This window comes from Sceloporus undulatus, chromosome 4, assembly GCF_019175285.1.
Source record: "Sceloporus undulatus isolate JIND9_A2432 ecotype Alabama chromosome 4, SceUnd_v1.1, whole genome shotgun sequence".
Lineage (NCBI taxonomy): Eukaryota > Metazoa > Chordata > Lepidosauria > Squamata > Phrynosomatidae > Sceloporus > Sceloporus undulatus.
Genome location: NC_056525.1, coordinates 74,316,640 through 74,329,970, shown reverse-complemented (window position 1 = coordinate 74,329,970; position 13,331 = coordinate 74,316,640). Strand labels below are relative to the sequence as shown.

At 41.0% G+C, this 13,331-nt stretch overlaps 1 protein-coding gene across 5 annotated transcripts in view; it reads left to right on the top strand.

Annotated features, from left to right (window-relative positions):
* The first annotated feature begins 9 nt into the window (after positions 1–9).
* Positions 10–13,331, top strand: part of MUTYH (mutY DNA glycosylase) — a 14,630-nt gene continuing 1,308 nt past the window's right edge. The window contains exons 1-15 of one of the 5 annotated variants that reach the window (XM_042464217.1): positions 10–133; positions 1,921–2,036; positions 2,888–3,009; positions 3,114–3,153; positions 3,882–3,955; positions 4,082–4,123; positions 4,247–4,318; positions 5,025–5,138; positions 7,532–7,629; positions 8,828–8,972; positions 9,335–9,422; positions 10,578–10,769; positions 11,636–11,778; positions 12,280–12,441; positions 13,191–13,238. In XM_042464217.1, coding sequence (XP_042320151.1) covers positions 1,928–2,036; positions 2,888–3,009; positions 3,114–3,153; positions 3,882–3,955; positions 4,082–4,123; positions 4,247–4,318; positions 5,025–5,138; positions 7,532–7,629; positions 8,828–8,972; positions 9,335–9,422; positions 10,578–10,769; positions 11,636–11,778; positions 12,280–12,441; positions 13,191–13,238 — 1,449 coding nt within the window. In that variant the 5' untranslated portion in view covers positions 10–133; positions 1,921–1,927. Of the gene's footprint in view, positions 134–1,920; positions 2,037–2,887; positions 3,213–3,881; positions 3,956–4,081; positions 4,124–4,246; positions 4,319–5,024; positions 5,139–7,531; positions 7,630–8,827; positions 8,973–9,334; positions 9,423–10,577; positions 10,770–11,635; positions 11,779–12,279; positions 12,442–13,190; positions 13,239–13,331 lie in introns of those variants that run through there. The other 4 variants (XM_042464218.1, XM_042464219.1, XM_042464220.1 and 1 more) reach the window with 4 other exon arrangements.

Sequence of the window (13,331 nt, the reverse complement as noted above, 5' to 3'; positions counted from 1 at the left end):
TGGCGCCCTTTCCCACTCTGTGCCTTGAGGGATGAGGAGGAGCCTCTCCTCCATTGGCTCTGCTGCACTGTTCCGCCGCCTAAAAAATCCCGCGTTGAACGCGCGACAGGAGGAAGAAGAGGAGGAGAGGAGGGTGAGTAGCAGCAGAGACTGGGCAGGACTGACTCCCTGACCCTTAGTCAAGTGTTGTGTTATGTTGCCTGGAGGGAACATCCTTCGTGGGAGAACTGAAAGGGTAGAAGGGTTTGTGCTGCTTCAGGCCACTGGTGATGTGCTGCATCTACATTGTAGAAATCAATGCAGTTTGGCACCGATTTAAGCGTTCCTATGGAATCCTGGGGTTTGTAGTTTCACAAGGTCTTTAGTCTTCTCTGTCAAAGAGAAAACTACAAATCCCAGGGATAGAGCCATGGCGTTCAAAAGCCCAGAAACACACCGCAGAAATAATGCAGTTTGAGACTGCTTTAAATGCCATGGCTAGTGCTAAGAAATCCTGGGAATTGTAGTTTATTGAGGCACTAGAGCTCTCTGACAGAGAAGGATAAATGTCTCACAGAACTACAGTTCCCAGAATTCCCTAACATTGATCCAGGGCAGTTAATGCAGTCTCAAACTGCATTATTTCTACAGTGTAGATGCACCCTAGGGCCAGCGTGGAGTACACTCATGTGTTTATTTCAGTCAATGACCAGTAAAAAGGGAGCATAATTGGATAGATAAAATGCAGTGCAACACATTAAAATGCAATATTAAATACAGACTTAAAACAGGATTAAACATAAAATATTTGTGTTACAATGATTTTAGAAAGACAATGTAAAATGATAATACTGCTACTATTAAGACAGCATCCTATTGCTGCCACACAAAAACTATCTGCATTGGCTGTAATCTCAGGAAACTGACCAGCCGAAAGGTAATCAATGTAAAACACATCATATCTCCCTGGTATAGTTTACATTGGGTTAATAGAATGGCATCAAAGGTCACAATAAAAAGAACAATACAATAAAACAGCATGGGGTAGTGGTTTGACTGTTGGACTATGACTCTGGAGACGGGTTCGATTCCCTGCTTGGCCATGGAAACCCACCTTGGGCAAGTCACACTCTCTCAGCTTCAGGAGAAGGCAATGGCAAACTCTCTCTGAAGAAACTTGCCAAGAAAGCCCATGATAAATTTGCCTTGGGGTCTCCATAAGTCAGAAACTACTTGAAGGCATACAACAACAACAACAACAACAACAAGATGCACCCTACTTGCGGGAGCAGGGCAGCAAGTTGGAAACCAGCATAATAAGTGGAAGATTATCCCTGCTCCATAAGTTTGTTTGTGTATTGTAAGATGTTTTTTCTTGGGAGTGATTTTATAATTTAATGTTGTCCATCTCCATTGTCAAATGATGCACTCTAGTACCACCGGAGTCTGTTACTTCACTTCTGTTGCACAGATGGACCAAACTCCTACAAAAATTGTTACGATTATATTATGCTGTTGTTTTGTACCTTGAAGTTGTTTTTTACTTATGGCAACACTAATGTGACCCTATCATGGCGGTTTCTTGGGAGGTTTCTTCAGGGGGTTTTGCCATTGCCATGCTCTGAGGCTGAGAGAGTGTGACTTACCAAAAGTCACCCATGGCCAAGCCAGGATTTGAACCATGGTCTCCAGAATCGCAGTCCAAAGCTCAAAACACTACACCATGGTGGCTCTCATGATTGTATTATATTTCACTTTTAATTTTGTAAAGAACCATGTGCCATTATAGAGTTGTCTATCATTAGCATTTGTATTCCTAATTCTTATTTTCATCTTGTATCCTATATTGATGGAATCCAGGGTGTTATATACAAAGTGATATCCAGAACACTAAAATGAGAGGGTTTAATCTGACAGTAAAACTATTTCTGATTTTCCTAGCTTTGCAATGAGTAAGCGTCGGTTATCAGCACACTGCAAGCTGGGAATGCAGCAGAACATTGGAAAGCAACAGAAATCACCAAAGAAATATGAAGATGATGTTACACTCTGCAAAGGTGATTGGACTACAAAAAGATATGCTTATTAAGCAGAAAAACAATCAATATAATATGAAAAAAGGAAATAATATTTCTGCCTCCATTTTCATAATCATTTAGTAACAACTCTAGAACTTTCCTCTGCTTCTCCTTTGGTAATAAATTCAAAGAATGATTCAGGTTCAGGGGAAGGCAAATGGCAAACCTCCTCTGAACAAATCTTGCCAAGTAAACCCCATGATAGGGCCACCTTAGAGTCGCCATAAGTCAGTAACAACTTGAAGGCACACAGCACACACATTTTTTTCCTAATTTCCTGGATTAAACCATCACTCATTCTGGGAATGAATAATACGTATACAGCATGTTCCTGATGTGGGATTAGGAAGAGTGAGACAAGCAACATATAATGTGACAAACAATACAGAACATGTGCTGTACCTTCTTTGCCTATATTCTAACAGTACAGTATTTCCTGTAGTCATCAAGGCCATTGAAATAGAGAGATACAGTACTGTCTATGAGAGATACTTAATAGTAGTGGTATTTATTTTTTTAATAAAAATGTATTTTAAACATGTAATCAGGAGAACATGTAGTCAGGAGAAGTACAGACAGGATTTGTTTATACATGTATTTATTATATACACATTTGTTTATTTATACTGATATTCCTGAGCTTGGTTTTAAAAGGCAGATATTTGGAAGATATTTGGAAATGGTGCCAAAAGAGATGCTCCTTTTCAGCTGTTTGTCAGTTATGATTTGGTTGTTTATTTTTTTTAATCGCTATATATTTTTGCTTTCATTATTATTATATACACAGAAGTGGCCACTACAAAAAAACAACTATTTTGTCTTTGTTTCAGGAGTGCCCAGTCAACACTCTTTATGCCATACCTTCAGTGATGCAGCTGAGATCAAAGATTTCCGTAAGAGGTTACTCACCTGGTACAATAAATGTAAACGAGACCTTCCCTGGAGGAAAATGGTATGGTGTAATGTAGGATCTAGGATGCGTAAAAATAACTTTGTTGTTTTTAAAGAACGAGGTAGTTGTCTGTTTGCTCAAGTTTCCTGATCATTATTTTACAGGCTACAAGTGAAGCAGATGCTGACAGACGAGCCTATGCTGGTGAGAATGAAAGAGAGAGAGAACCTCTGGGAGTTCCTGTCATCTATACACTTTCAGGGGTTCATGTCAATATATTTTGTCATACATGGCACTTCCTTACTGGTAGCTTCAATTATCAGGTTTTTTGAATGGAAAAATATTTTATTTTTGGTTAATTAAACCCAATTAAGTATAACAATGAATCGGTCATGGCATGGCATTGTCTTAGCAGTTGTTTAGTATTTAGAGGGAGAGAAGGAACTTCAAGTCAAACAAGTTTTCCTGAATGTAGAGAGACCTTGTAGCACCTTGACAATAACTAAAAAAAGAAGTTGCTAGCAAATGCATCTGAGGAAGTAGATTAAGTATACAAAAGCTCATGCTGCCAACTACTTTCTTTAATTAGTCTCAAAGGTGCTACAAGGTCTCTCTACATACTGAATGTACAGGCTAACATGTCTATATCTTGAATTCAAAGTTTTCCTGAGCAGAACAGCCTTCAGATAGAGGAGATTGCTCAATATAGACCACTCTTTTCCTTGCAATTGTGACTAACGTCTATTTAGCAGCACCTTCCACTTGCCAAGCAGAATCAGGCATGAAGAAGAAATTAGGTTAGAATCACAGTTTTAAAAAAAAGATTTCAACATAGTTAAGTTATAACTTTGTTATACTGTCAACATTTCCCCCAAAAAAGAGTTTAAAATCAGAATATCCCTAATGCTCCTGCCTTCCCTTTGTATGTTTAGTGTGGGTATCAGAGATCATGCTCCAGCAGACCCAAGTGGCTTCTGTGATCAGCTACTACAATCGCTGGATGCAGGTGATGCTGACCTTCTTTCTTCTCTGTGGCATTTTATCAATTGCATTAGCAAGGTTGTGGTTTCTAGACCACTTTTTGCATCCATTGTGCTTTGTAAACAAGTCCCTCTTTTTCTTTGTGGTGCAGAAATGGCCAACTTTGCAGGAGCTCGCCGAGGCATCACTAGAGGTAAGAAAGAGAATATGCTTGTATGTTGAAATGTGTGCGCATGCATGTGTGACTAGAACATGGAGCTTTTTCTTTCTTTCCCCAAGTTAAGATTTTTCTTAACTTCTTTCTTTTTGGGAATAGGAGGTGAACGAGCTATGGGCTGGGCTTGGCTACTATTCCCGAGGGAAGCGGCTCCAGGAAGGTGCGTGTAAGGTAGGTTTGGATTGATAGTGCTTAATTTTTGCAAGAAGACATCTTTCTGTAATAATAAGCCATAAAGGAAGGCTGTTGACTGCCTCTCTCCCATAGCTGATTTGGAAAAATTCAGGTACAATATAAAACAGGCACTGTAGTTACTGTTCAGGTCTGATTGGGAGGTTTAACGTTAGCAGCAAAATGTTCATGGATGACAAGAGTGTTGTTTCCAAATAATTTATTACTGAAGGGCTATGGGCATTCCTTAAAGCTCAAGGCAAGCTTTATGAGAAAACTGTGCCCAAAATCACCCCACTGTATATTTTACTTGCTACATTTGCCTTCTGCTCTTCCTCTGAAAACTTGTTTTAGCTTCACAAGATTTTACCATGGCTTTGACTGCCTGTAGATTACCACTGCCCATATTATTTAATGGTGGCTCATGCACATGAACTTATTGACACATCCGCATGGATGTTTCTGCCATTTAATAATATGGGCTAAAACTCTCCACATTTTTTGCCATCTGTGGGGGTCCTGGGCCAAATCTCCATGAATTGGAAGGGTCAACTGTACAGCATTGTCATTTAGCCTGTGACCCTGGACATTGTATCTCGTCATTGTCTATAGTTGCCCTTTGTGTGGCAAATTTGCTTGTGACATGGTTTCCCATCTTTCCCTGTTCTTTATTTTTAGATTGTTTTGCTTCACTGATCTTCTATAGGTGGTGTCACAGATGGCAGGTCATATGCCCAGGACAGCAGAGGAACTGCAAAAGTTGTTGCCAGGAGTAGGGAAGTACACTGCAGGAGCTATAGCATCCATCGCATTTGGCCAGGTAATGGGGCTGCAATCTGGCCAAACAGCTTTTCTTTAGGCTAAATGTAAACAGCCTGCGCCTGTCCTTCTGTCAACAGTCTTCTAGTTGACCATGTAGCAGTTTGGGAAAATGCAGTTTACAGAGTGGGTGCACCTTGCTCAAGGACAGTTTTCCTCCTGTTGAAAATTGTGCACCTCTTCTTGCCATACAACTGTTTCACAGACTACAGGGAGCTCTATTTAAATAGGAAGGGTGACATAGACTCTCTGTGCACTTTCCTTTCCATCACAGTTGCCCAGTATGTCAAATACCTGACTAGCAGAAGTGGAACATACTGTAATTTGGGAAGAGGCTGATGGGTAGTGGGAAAAGCTGAGGAATCAGCACCAACCAACTGGGCAAGAGCAATGGGAAGCATGGTGGAATCTCAGCGTGCAGAGAGAAAAGGTTTAAATACTACTTGTGCGGCATAAAGAACAGGAAAGTCTGGGTATATCCACAACACACAATTATACTACACTGGTCCCCCGGGTTACGAAATACCCAGGTTACGAAATTTTCGGGATACGAAAAAATCCCATAGGGATTTATTGTTTCGGCTTACGAAGGTTTTTTCAGGTTACGAAAAAACCCCGGCGCTGTTTTAAATGGAGCCGCGGCACAGCCGCGGCTTTTTCCCCATTAGCGCCTATGGGCTATTCGGCTTACGAAGTATCCCGGGTTACGAAAGCGGCGGCGGAACGAATTAATTTCGTAACCCGGGGTACCAGTGTAGTTTAATACCACACTAGGAGCCCTGGTGGCGCAGTGGTTAAATGCCTGTACTGCAGCCACTCACTCAAAACCACAAGGTTGCAAGTTCAAGACCAGCAAAAGGGCTCAAGATTGACTCAGGCTTGCATCCTTCCGAGGTTGCTAAAATGAGAACCCAGATTGTTGGGGGCACATTAGCTTACAGTTGTAAACCGCTTAGACACTGCTTAGGCGGTATGAAGAGGTATATAAATGAAGCTTGTTTGTTTTAATTATCATGGCTGCATCCCATGGGGTTCTGGGATTTGTAGTTAGGGATGGTACATCAAATCCTCAGAGCTCTATGACAAAGACTCCTTAAGTACCTCACAAAACTACAAATCAGGATTCCATAGGATGAAAGAATAGCAATCAAAGTGTTACATTTGGCTTCCATATCCATTAATTCATTATCTACAGATTCAATCATCCATGGCTTGAAAATATTAAAAAAAATACTAAGTAATAAAAACATATATTGATTTTGCATTTTATGTAAGGGACATTATTTTACTTTGCCATTGTATTTAATGGGACTTGAGCATCCATGGATTTTTGGTCTCCACGGGGCGGTGGGGGGGGCGGGGGGTGTGTGGGAATCAACACCTCAACAGATACCAAGTCCCCAATGTGCAATGCTAAATTGGGTGTAGTGTGAACAAACCCCATGGAATGGGGGGTGGTGCAAAATGAAAGGGGGGTGAGAGAGGAATGAGGGAAATGCCTTCTCTGGTCAGGACCCACCATCTGCTTCCATTAGAATGCCACCATCTTGTTACTGCACATAGCCCTGGGATTGGGGGTGCAGGGGGGGAGGGGGCTGGCCAACCCCTTCTTTAGGGATATGTACAAAGAAAATGCCACTGGCTCTAACTTGTCCTTGAAATTTGCAGTCCACATTAGATGTATAAAAGTCCAGAAAAACCTAGCTCTCCCCAAATAAAAGGGAGGGAATATTTCCCGACTTTTTCTGATTATTGCTTCCCCAACCAGGCCTTCATATTCTAACCCATAGTCATTGAGGCAGTCTAGGCATCTCATCTCATCTCCAGCTGTTATTTGTGGTCAGAAGGCACTCCTGTGTTTTATGTTGCTGATGCCCTTACAGACAGCAAACAACCATAATTCTCTTGCTGGTATCCTATAAAGTTTCATAAGCAGAAAGAAGACAAAGTCTTTTCACATAAGAATGAAAGCCTATTTTAAGAATAAGAACTATGGCCTCTGCCATTATTTTTGAGAATAATTCTATTCTTCATTATAAAAATTATATTCAAAGCTTTCAAATGTTTACAGTGCTTTTCATGCGATTTATACTTGCATTCCTTACAGTAAAGTTAAGTCAGCATTATTATTTAATCAGTATTATTCCTGATATTGCAGATGGAGGAAAGAGACTGAAGTTTAGAGAGAACAGATGACCTAAGACTGCTTACAGATGCAAGAGGCAGAGCAGAGCCTGCTTGAGCCATAGGTCAATGTCTTAGCCTTTCCACTGCCTTCACTCACCATGGGGTCATCACATAGACATAAGCTTGAAACACAAGGTCTCACAAGTACATGAATAGTTGTTGTTACTGTTTTTGTTGTCATCATGTTTTGTCATCCAACACAACCAGGTTACAGGTGTGGTGGATGGGAACGTAATTCGAGTCTTGTGCCGTGCACGAACCATTGGTGCTGACCCCACAAGTACAGCTGTTGCTGACAGACTTTGGTAAGAAAAAGAGCGGGAATTGTGCCAGTACAACCATAGCTTTGGGATATAAGAAAGGTGGAAAATTACTAGAAGCAAGACAACAAAAAATGCCTCTTGGTCACCATATGAAATCCAAGCTGGAAAGTAGACTGGCTAGCAAGATCCAGCCAGTTCCTCCAATGAGCCCTTGGTGTCTGCTGGGGTTTGGTTCCAGGAACCACCCCCGCTCACCCCTGTGAATACCAAAATCCATGGATGCCAAAATCTATTCAATATAATGGCATAGTAAAATGTTGTCCTATATAAAATGGCAAAATCAAGTTTTGGTTTTTAAATACACACACACACACTCCTACATATATATTTCTCCCCAAGCCATGGATGGTTGAATCTGTGGATAAAGAATCCATGGATATGGAGGACAGACTGTAGTCCTCCATTACTGATAGCATAGCGGGAGATTCCTGCATGTGGACTGATAGAAGGGTGGTGCAGTTAGATGTAAATCCCAGAAAGTCTGTTTTTTCATTGGTGCAAGGATCAACAGAATTAGTAACTGAGAAGACAGGGGAAAGATCTATGCAGGGGATTAATGATAAAGAAAGCAATAATTTACATATCCCATTCAAGTCAATGAAACTTACGTTATATAAAAAATTACTCTAGAAGAAGGACTAGGAGCTATAGAGAGTGATAAAATACTGAACATTGAGAAATAAGGCTCTTCTCCCCATTCTATGACAGCTTCAACTTCTCACTAAGAATCCAAAACACACTGCAGAAATAATCCAGTTTTAGACCATTTTACCTGCCCTGACTCAGTGCTAGGGAATCCTGGGAATTATAGTTTATTGTGGCACCAGAGCTCTCTGACAAAGAAGGCTAAAATGTATCACAAAACTAAAGTTCCCAGAATTCCCTAGCAATGAGTTAGGGCAGTTAGAGCAGTCTAACATGGATCAAAGTTAGGGAGTCAACATCATTTTTCATTGCAGTACACTACTCCCAAGCACTACCACAGTCAGTATCTCCAGGACCTCAGCAGGTGGAGAGTACTTCCTTCCCCTATCTTTTATTTCACTCTGAGCCCTCCCAAGCTCATTTCACACATACACCCTATTGTGATTTTAGACAGCAAAGTCTAAGGATTTAATTACAGACTTTTTCCTTGTACACAACTGTCCAGCTTGCTAATATGAGTGGCTGCTGTTCTCAGGGCTTTAGCACACACTCTGGTGGATCCAGCTCATCCAGGTGATTTTAATCAAGCAGTGATGGAATTGGGAGCAACTGTGTGTACCCCCAAAACACCATTATGCATTGAGTGTCCAGTGAAGCAGCACTGCAGAGCTTATCATAGAGTAAGTAGGATCCTTTCTCTCCCCCATGCTTTAGTGTTATTCTGCTGTAGAATCAGATTAATGTTTGCTGGGAAGTAGACTTAGATTCTTTGAACAGCTTGCTGCAGTCATCTTTCACCTTGTGTGTATTTATTCTTCATCTCTCTTTGTGTATGTCATCATATTTCTTTAAATTCTGTGTGCATAGCATACAGCAGTCTTCCATACTGGCTTGGGCTTGATTTCAGTATTGGAATCATAGCTTATGTTAGCACAAAGTTTCATCATGAACCTGGAAACACTGAAATTCTAGAGGCAGCGCAATTAAGAACTGTCACATCCCCACACTTTGGCTGTTCAGTGACAATTGAAACCTTTGGCAGGCGGAGAAGGATTTGAAAGTTTCTGCCGAAAGACTGCTAGGAAAACCTGCCTCAAAGTACTCCCAGTTGACAGATGTGGAAGAATGTGGTGAGTGTTGATATGACTTTGCATTACCAAGATATTTGCTGGGGGATTAAGTTTATAGAAGTAGGGAAGTACTATGTTCTTCATTTCCAAAATATCCCTCTTCCATTTTCTCTTTCACCAAGCCCCCTCTTTTATTCAAGATACAGTGGGACCTTGGTATCTTCTTGGGTTTGGTTCCAAGACCCACTGTAAAGATCAAAATCTGTGGATACTCAAGTCCCAGTAAATATAATGACATATAATATAATAAAATGGTGTCCCTTCTATAAATGGAAAAATCAAGGTTTGCCTTAGGGAATTTAATAATTTTTTTAAAAATACTTTCAAGCTGTGGATGGTTGAATCCATGGATAAGGAATCCATGGATATAGAGGGCTGACTGCAGTTGCTGCAGGAAGGAAGACTACCACAGGCATGGGCTATAGCCAGGAAAGTCAGGCTGTCCTTTAAAATCCCTGCTATTTAGATGCCAGTTTCTAATCATTTCTTTTCTGTGAAATATGGACTGAGATCCAGGACTGCAGAAACCATTCTTGACAAGTAGTAATGTTTAGGAACCAAGACAGCCTGAGCAGCTAATGTCATCTGGAGCTCAACAAATAGAATATTTCCTTGTTGAATTTTCTTGAGCTCTGTGGCAGTTGTCACTGCAGACCACCAGGTTCTTCTCAAGTGAAAGAAAACTTTTAGGTGTTCAGGACACCAACATAAACCTGCTATGGTTGTTTCGGTCCTTTAAAAAAGTGGTTTTTTTGGGGGGGAACTGTTCAACTCCATGTGAACATTTGTGTGGTGTTTTACAGTAGTATAGACACGTATGACATTTACTACCATGGGAGGGCAGCATCAGATTAACTCTGGTTTACCAGGTGTCACTAGTCCCAGCTTCTGCCAGCCTAGCAGTTTGAAAGCATGCAAATGTAAGTAGATAAATAGGTACCACTTTGGTGGGAAGGTAAACACCACTCGGTGCAGTCATGCTGGCCACATGACCACTGGAGTCATATTCGGACAATGCTGGCTCTTCGGCTTAGTAATGGAGATGAGCACCACCTCCTGTAGTTGGTTACAACTAGACATTCATGTCAAGGGAAAAACTTTGCCTTTTACTAAGTGTATTAGATAACTCAACTATTCTTTTCTTCTCATTTGCAGCCAACACCACAGGGAGTTGCTCCCTCTGCCTACCTCCTTCAGAGCCATGGGATCCCAGTCTTGGTGTAGCCAATTTCCCTAGAAAGACTACTAAGAAGAAGCCTAGAATAGAACACACAGCCACATGTGTGCTGCAACGGAGATGCATTGGTGGGGAACCAGAGTACCTTATTGTGCAGAGACCCAGCTCAGGTAATTGCTTCAAGAATAGGTATTTCTGAAAGAGAGGAACTATTTTTGGGTGGCAGACTATGGTTACTTCCCCAACATTAGTCCCCAAAACAATCTGATAAATTTCGGCGCAAACATGTGATAAACCCACAGTGTATCCTTGCGTGTTTAAAAAGAGAAAAAACAACATGTTGCAAGGAAGGATTGCTTTTATGAGGGCATTTGGAGGCTTCCCTTAAAATGAAACAGAAGATTTTAAGTTGAAGCATGTTGGAGATGCTGAGCAGGAGGCTGCAGAAAGTGGGTTTCTGCAGTGCCAAAGTTTGCTCCAGTTTATCTGCTTGTGCAGATCTAGGTATGACTAGGTCATTTTCTCAATAGTGAAGAAGCTGTGCTGCAACTGAAATAAGAAAACAATGTTAATTATTTGAAGCACTTCTTCTACTGCCACAGTACATAGAGCACTCAACCATGACACAGACATTTGCTTTGGAATGTTTCTCACTTATTAAGGCAACCATATATCCTCAATAATGCTCTTTCCTTCCCATGTATGTGTTTAAAATGATACTAATTTCATATGTATATAATGCAGTTCTTAAGGGCATTATCTATATCAACCCAGAAACCTTTATAACAACTCTATCCAGCCAACTATTTATCTCAGATTTTTTAGGGGATGTTGAGTGCTCAGTTTTTCCTGTGAAAATCAAGTTTGTGCTTTTAGCTAGTTTTTGAACTAGGGTTTTCAGCTCAAGGGTTTTATCTATGTCTTGCTCCAGAACTGGTGTAGTTTTACAGTTCGTTTGGTTTCAGACACTAACAGGACAAATTTTTATATGAATTGCTACATGAATTTGCTATGATAACAGTGCACTTCCTTTTAGGTCTGTTGGCAGGGCTGTGGGAGTTTCCTAGCCTCCTACTTGAGCCAGGGCAAGAGAAGCAACCAAAATCAGTGCTAGCAGATCACCTCCAGACTTGGGTTGGCAGCGACATGGCGGTGGGGCATCTGCAGCATGTTGGGGAGGTAAATTGGATCTCATATAAATTAATAGCAATGTGCAATGTCAGGATCTACCATTCTTTAGCCACAGTGCCTCTGCTCAGTGTGGGATTCACAGCCCACCTACCTATGAGATGTTGATGAAACGATTGTCACTCTGCAGATGTGTTGGTTTCAGAATAGTCTCATGCTCAGTCATTCAAATATAAAAATATCCTTGCATGGGTATAGGCTGTAATTCCATAAAGCACCATTTCCATTACCTGCTGAACTTTACTCTTACCTGAGATAGTGATCTATCTGCAACTCCTTGTTTCAAAGCAGTGATAAGTAGACTTCAGAAAGGCGAGGCCCAGAGACCCCGCTCCATTTAAACCTTTCCACTCAGTCCCTCTCCACAAGAATGCACTTCACTTACTTTCTGGCCAAGAGACTCACCTGTCTTACCAAAGAGAAGGAGGGAGAGTATGCTGTTGAGCCATAGTATATTTCTTGACCTCTGTGTACATCTCTTGCCTTCACCAGGTCCTCCATATTTTCTCCCATATCCGCCAAACATATGTGATCTATTTCTTGAACCTGAATAAAGATGAGAGAAACTGGGACAGGGAGGTGGAGCTGCCAGCATCCCGATGGGTGACCAAAACAGAATTTGAGAGTTCAGCCATCTCAACAGCCATGAAAAAGGTACCAAATACTTATGGCTTTAGGTTTCTTCCATTTCCAAAGAGATGAGGTGGGAAAACAATGTGGAATGTTACTCATAGAATCTGGGGGCAAATTAGAACTATTTAATGCCACTAAGGAGTATAAGTAGTATGTATTTTTCTTGCAAGGGATACACTGGTTCTCTTTCAGCAGCTTCTTTTTGTGTGAGAATGATTACTTGATTGCATGTAATTGTGGCTCATGTAAGTAGTGGTTCCTGGAGACAATCAATAGTGAAAAACTTCCATACTGTACATCTAAACAGATGCAGTCCTGCAGTCTTAAATTGGAAAGAAGTGGAATCATGACTAGCTCTATACTTGTGTTCAATCTGTTCCCGTAAGGGCTAAAATGATGTGAGGGCACATACATTTGGGAGTGTGGGTGGCTCTAAAGACCTTTGTGTGTTTAATGTTAAGGTTTCAGGAGAGGGGTGTTTAAGCACATTTGCTAAGGCTTTCAGTCACAGGTAGGTCATTAAATCAGCTGAAAATTGTATAACCCTCTTTAACATCTTTATCTGTGAAGAAGACGAGAGCACACAGGGATATTGTACACAGGGCTTGCACTGCACTTTATCTTTAGTTTTCAGTCTGCTGCATCTTTTTGTTCTCACTTTTGTAGCTGAATGTTTGCTCTGGGTGCTGAATAGCACCTTTTCTTTATATTGCTGAGTTAACCATGTAGCTAAACGGTTTTGAGTGTCATATGAGGTGTCTTACTTTCAGATCTTGAAAGCCTATGAAGCATGGAGCTCTAAAATCAGTTCTGACAAGGTGAGTTCATCATTTTTGATAGTTAAACAGCTCCTGTTTTTCTGTACAATTTTGTGAATGTTCCCAAAAAACAAAGTCTCTTGTACATACTGC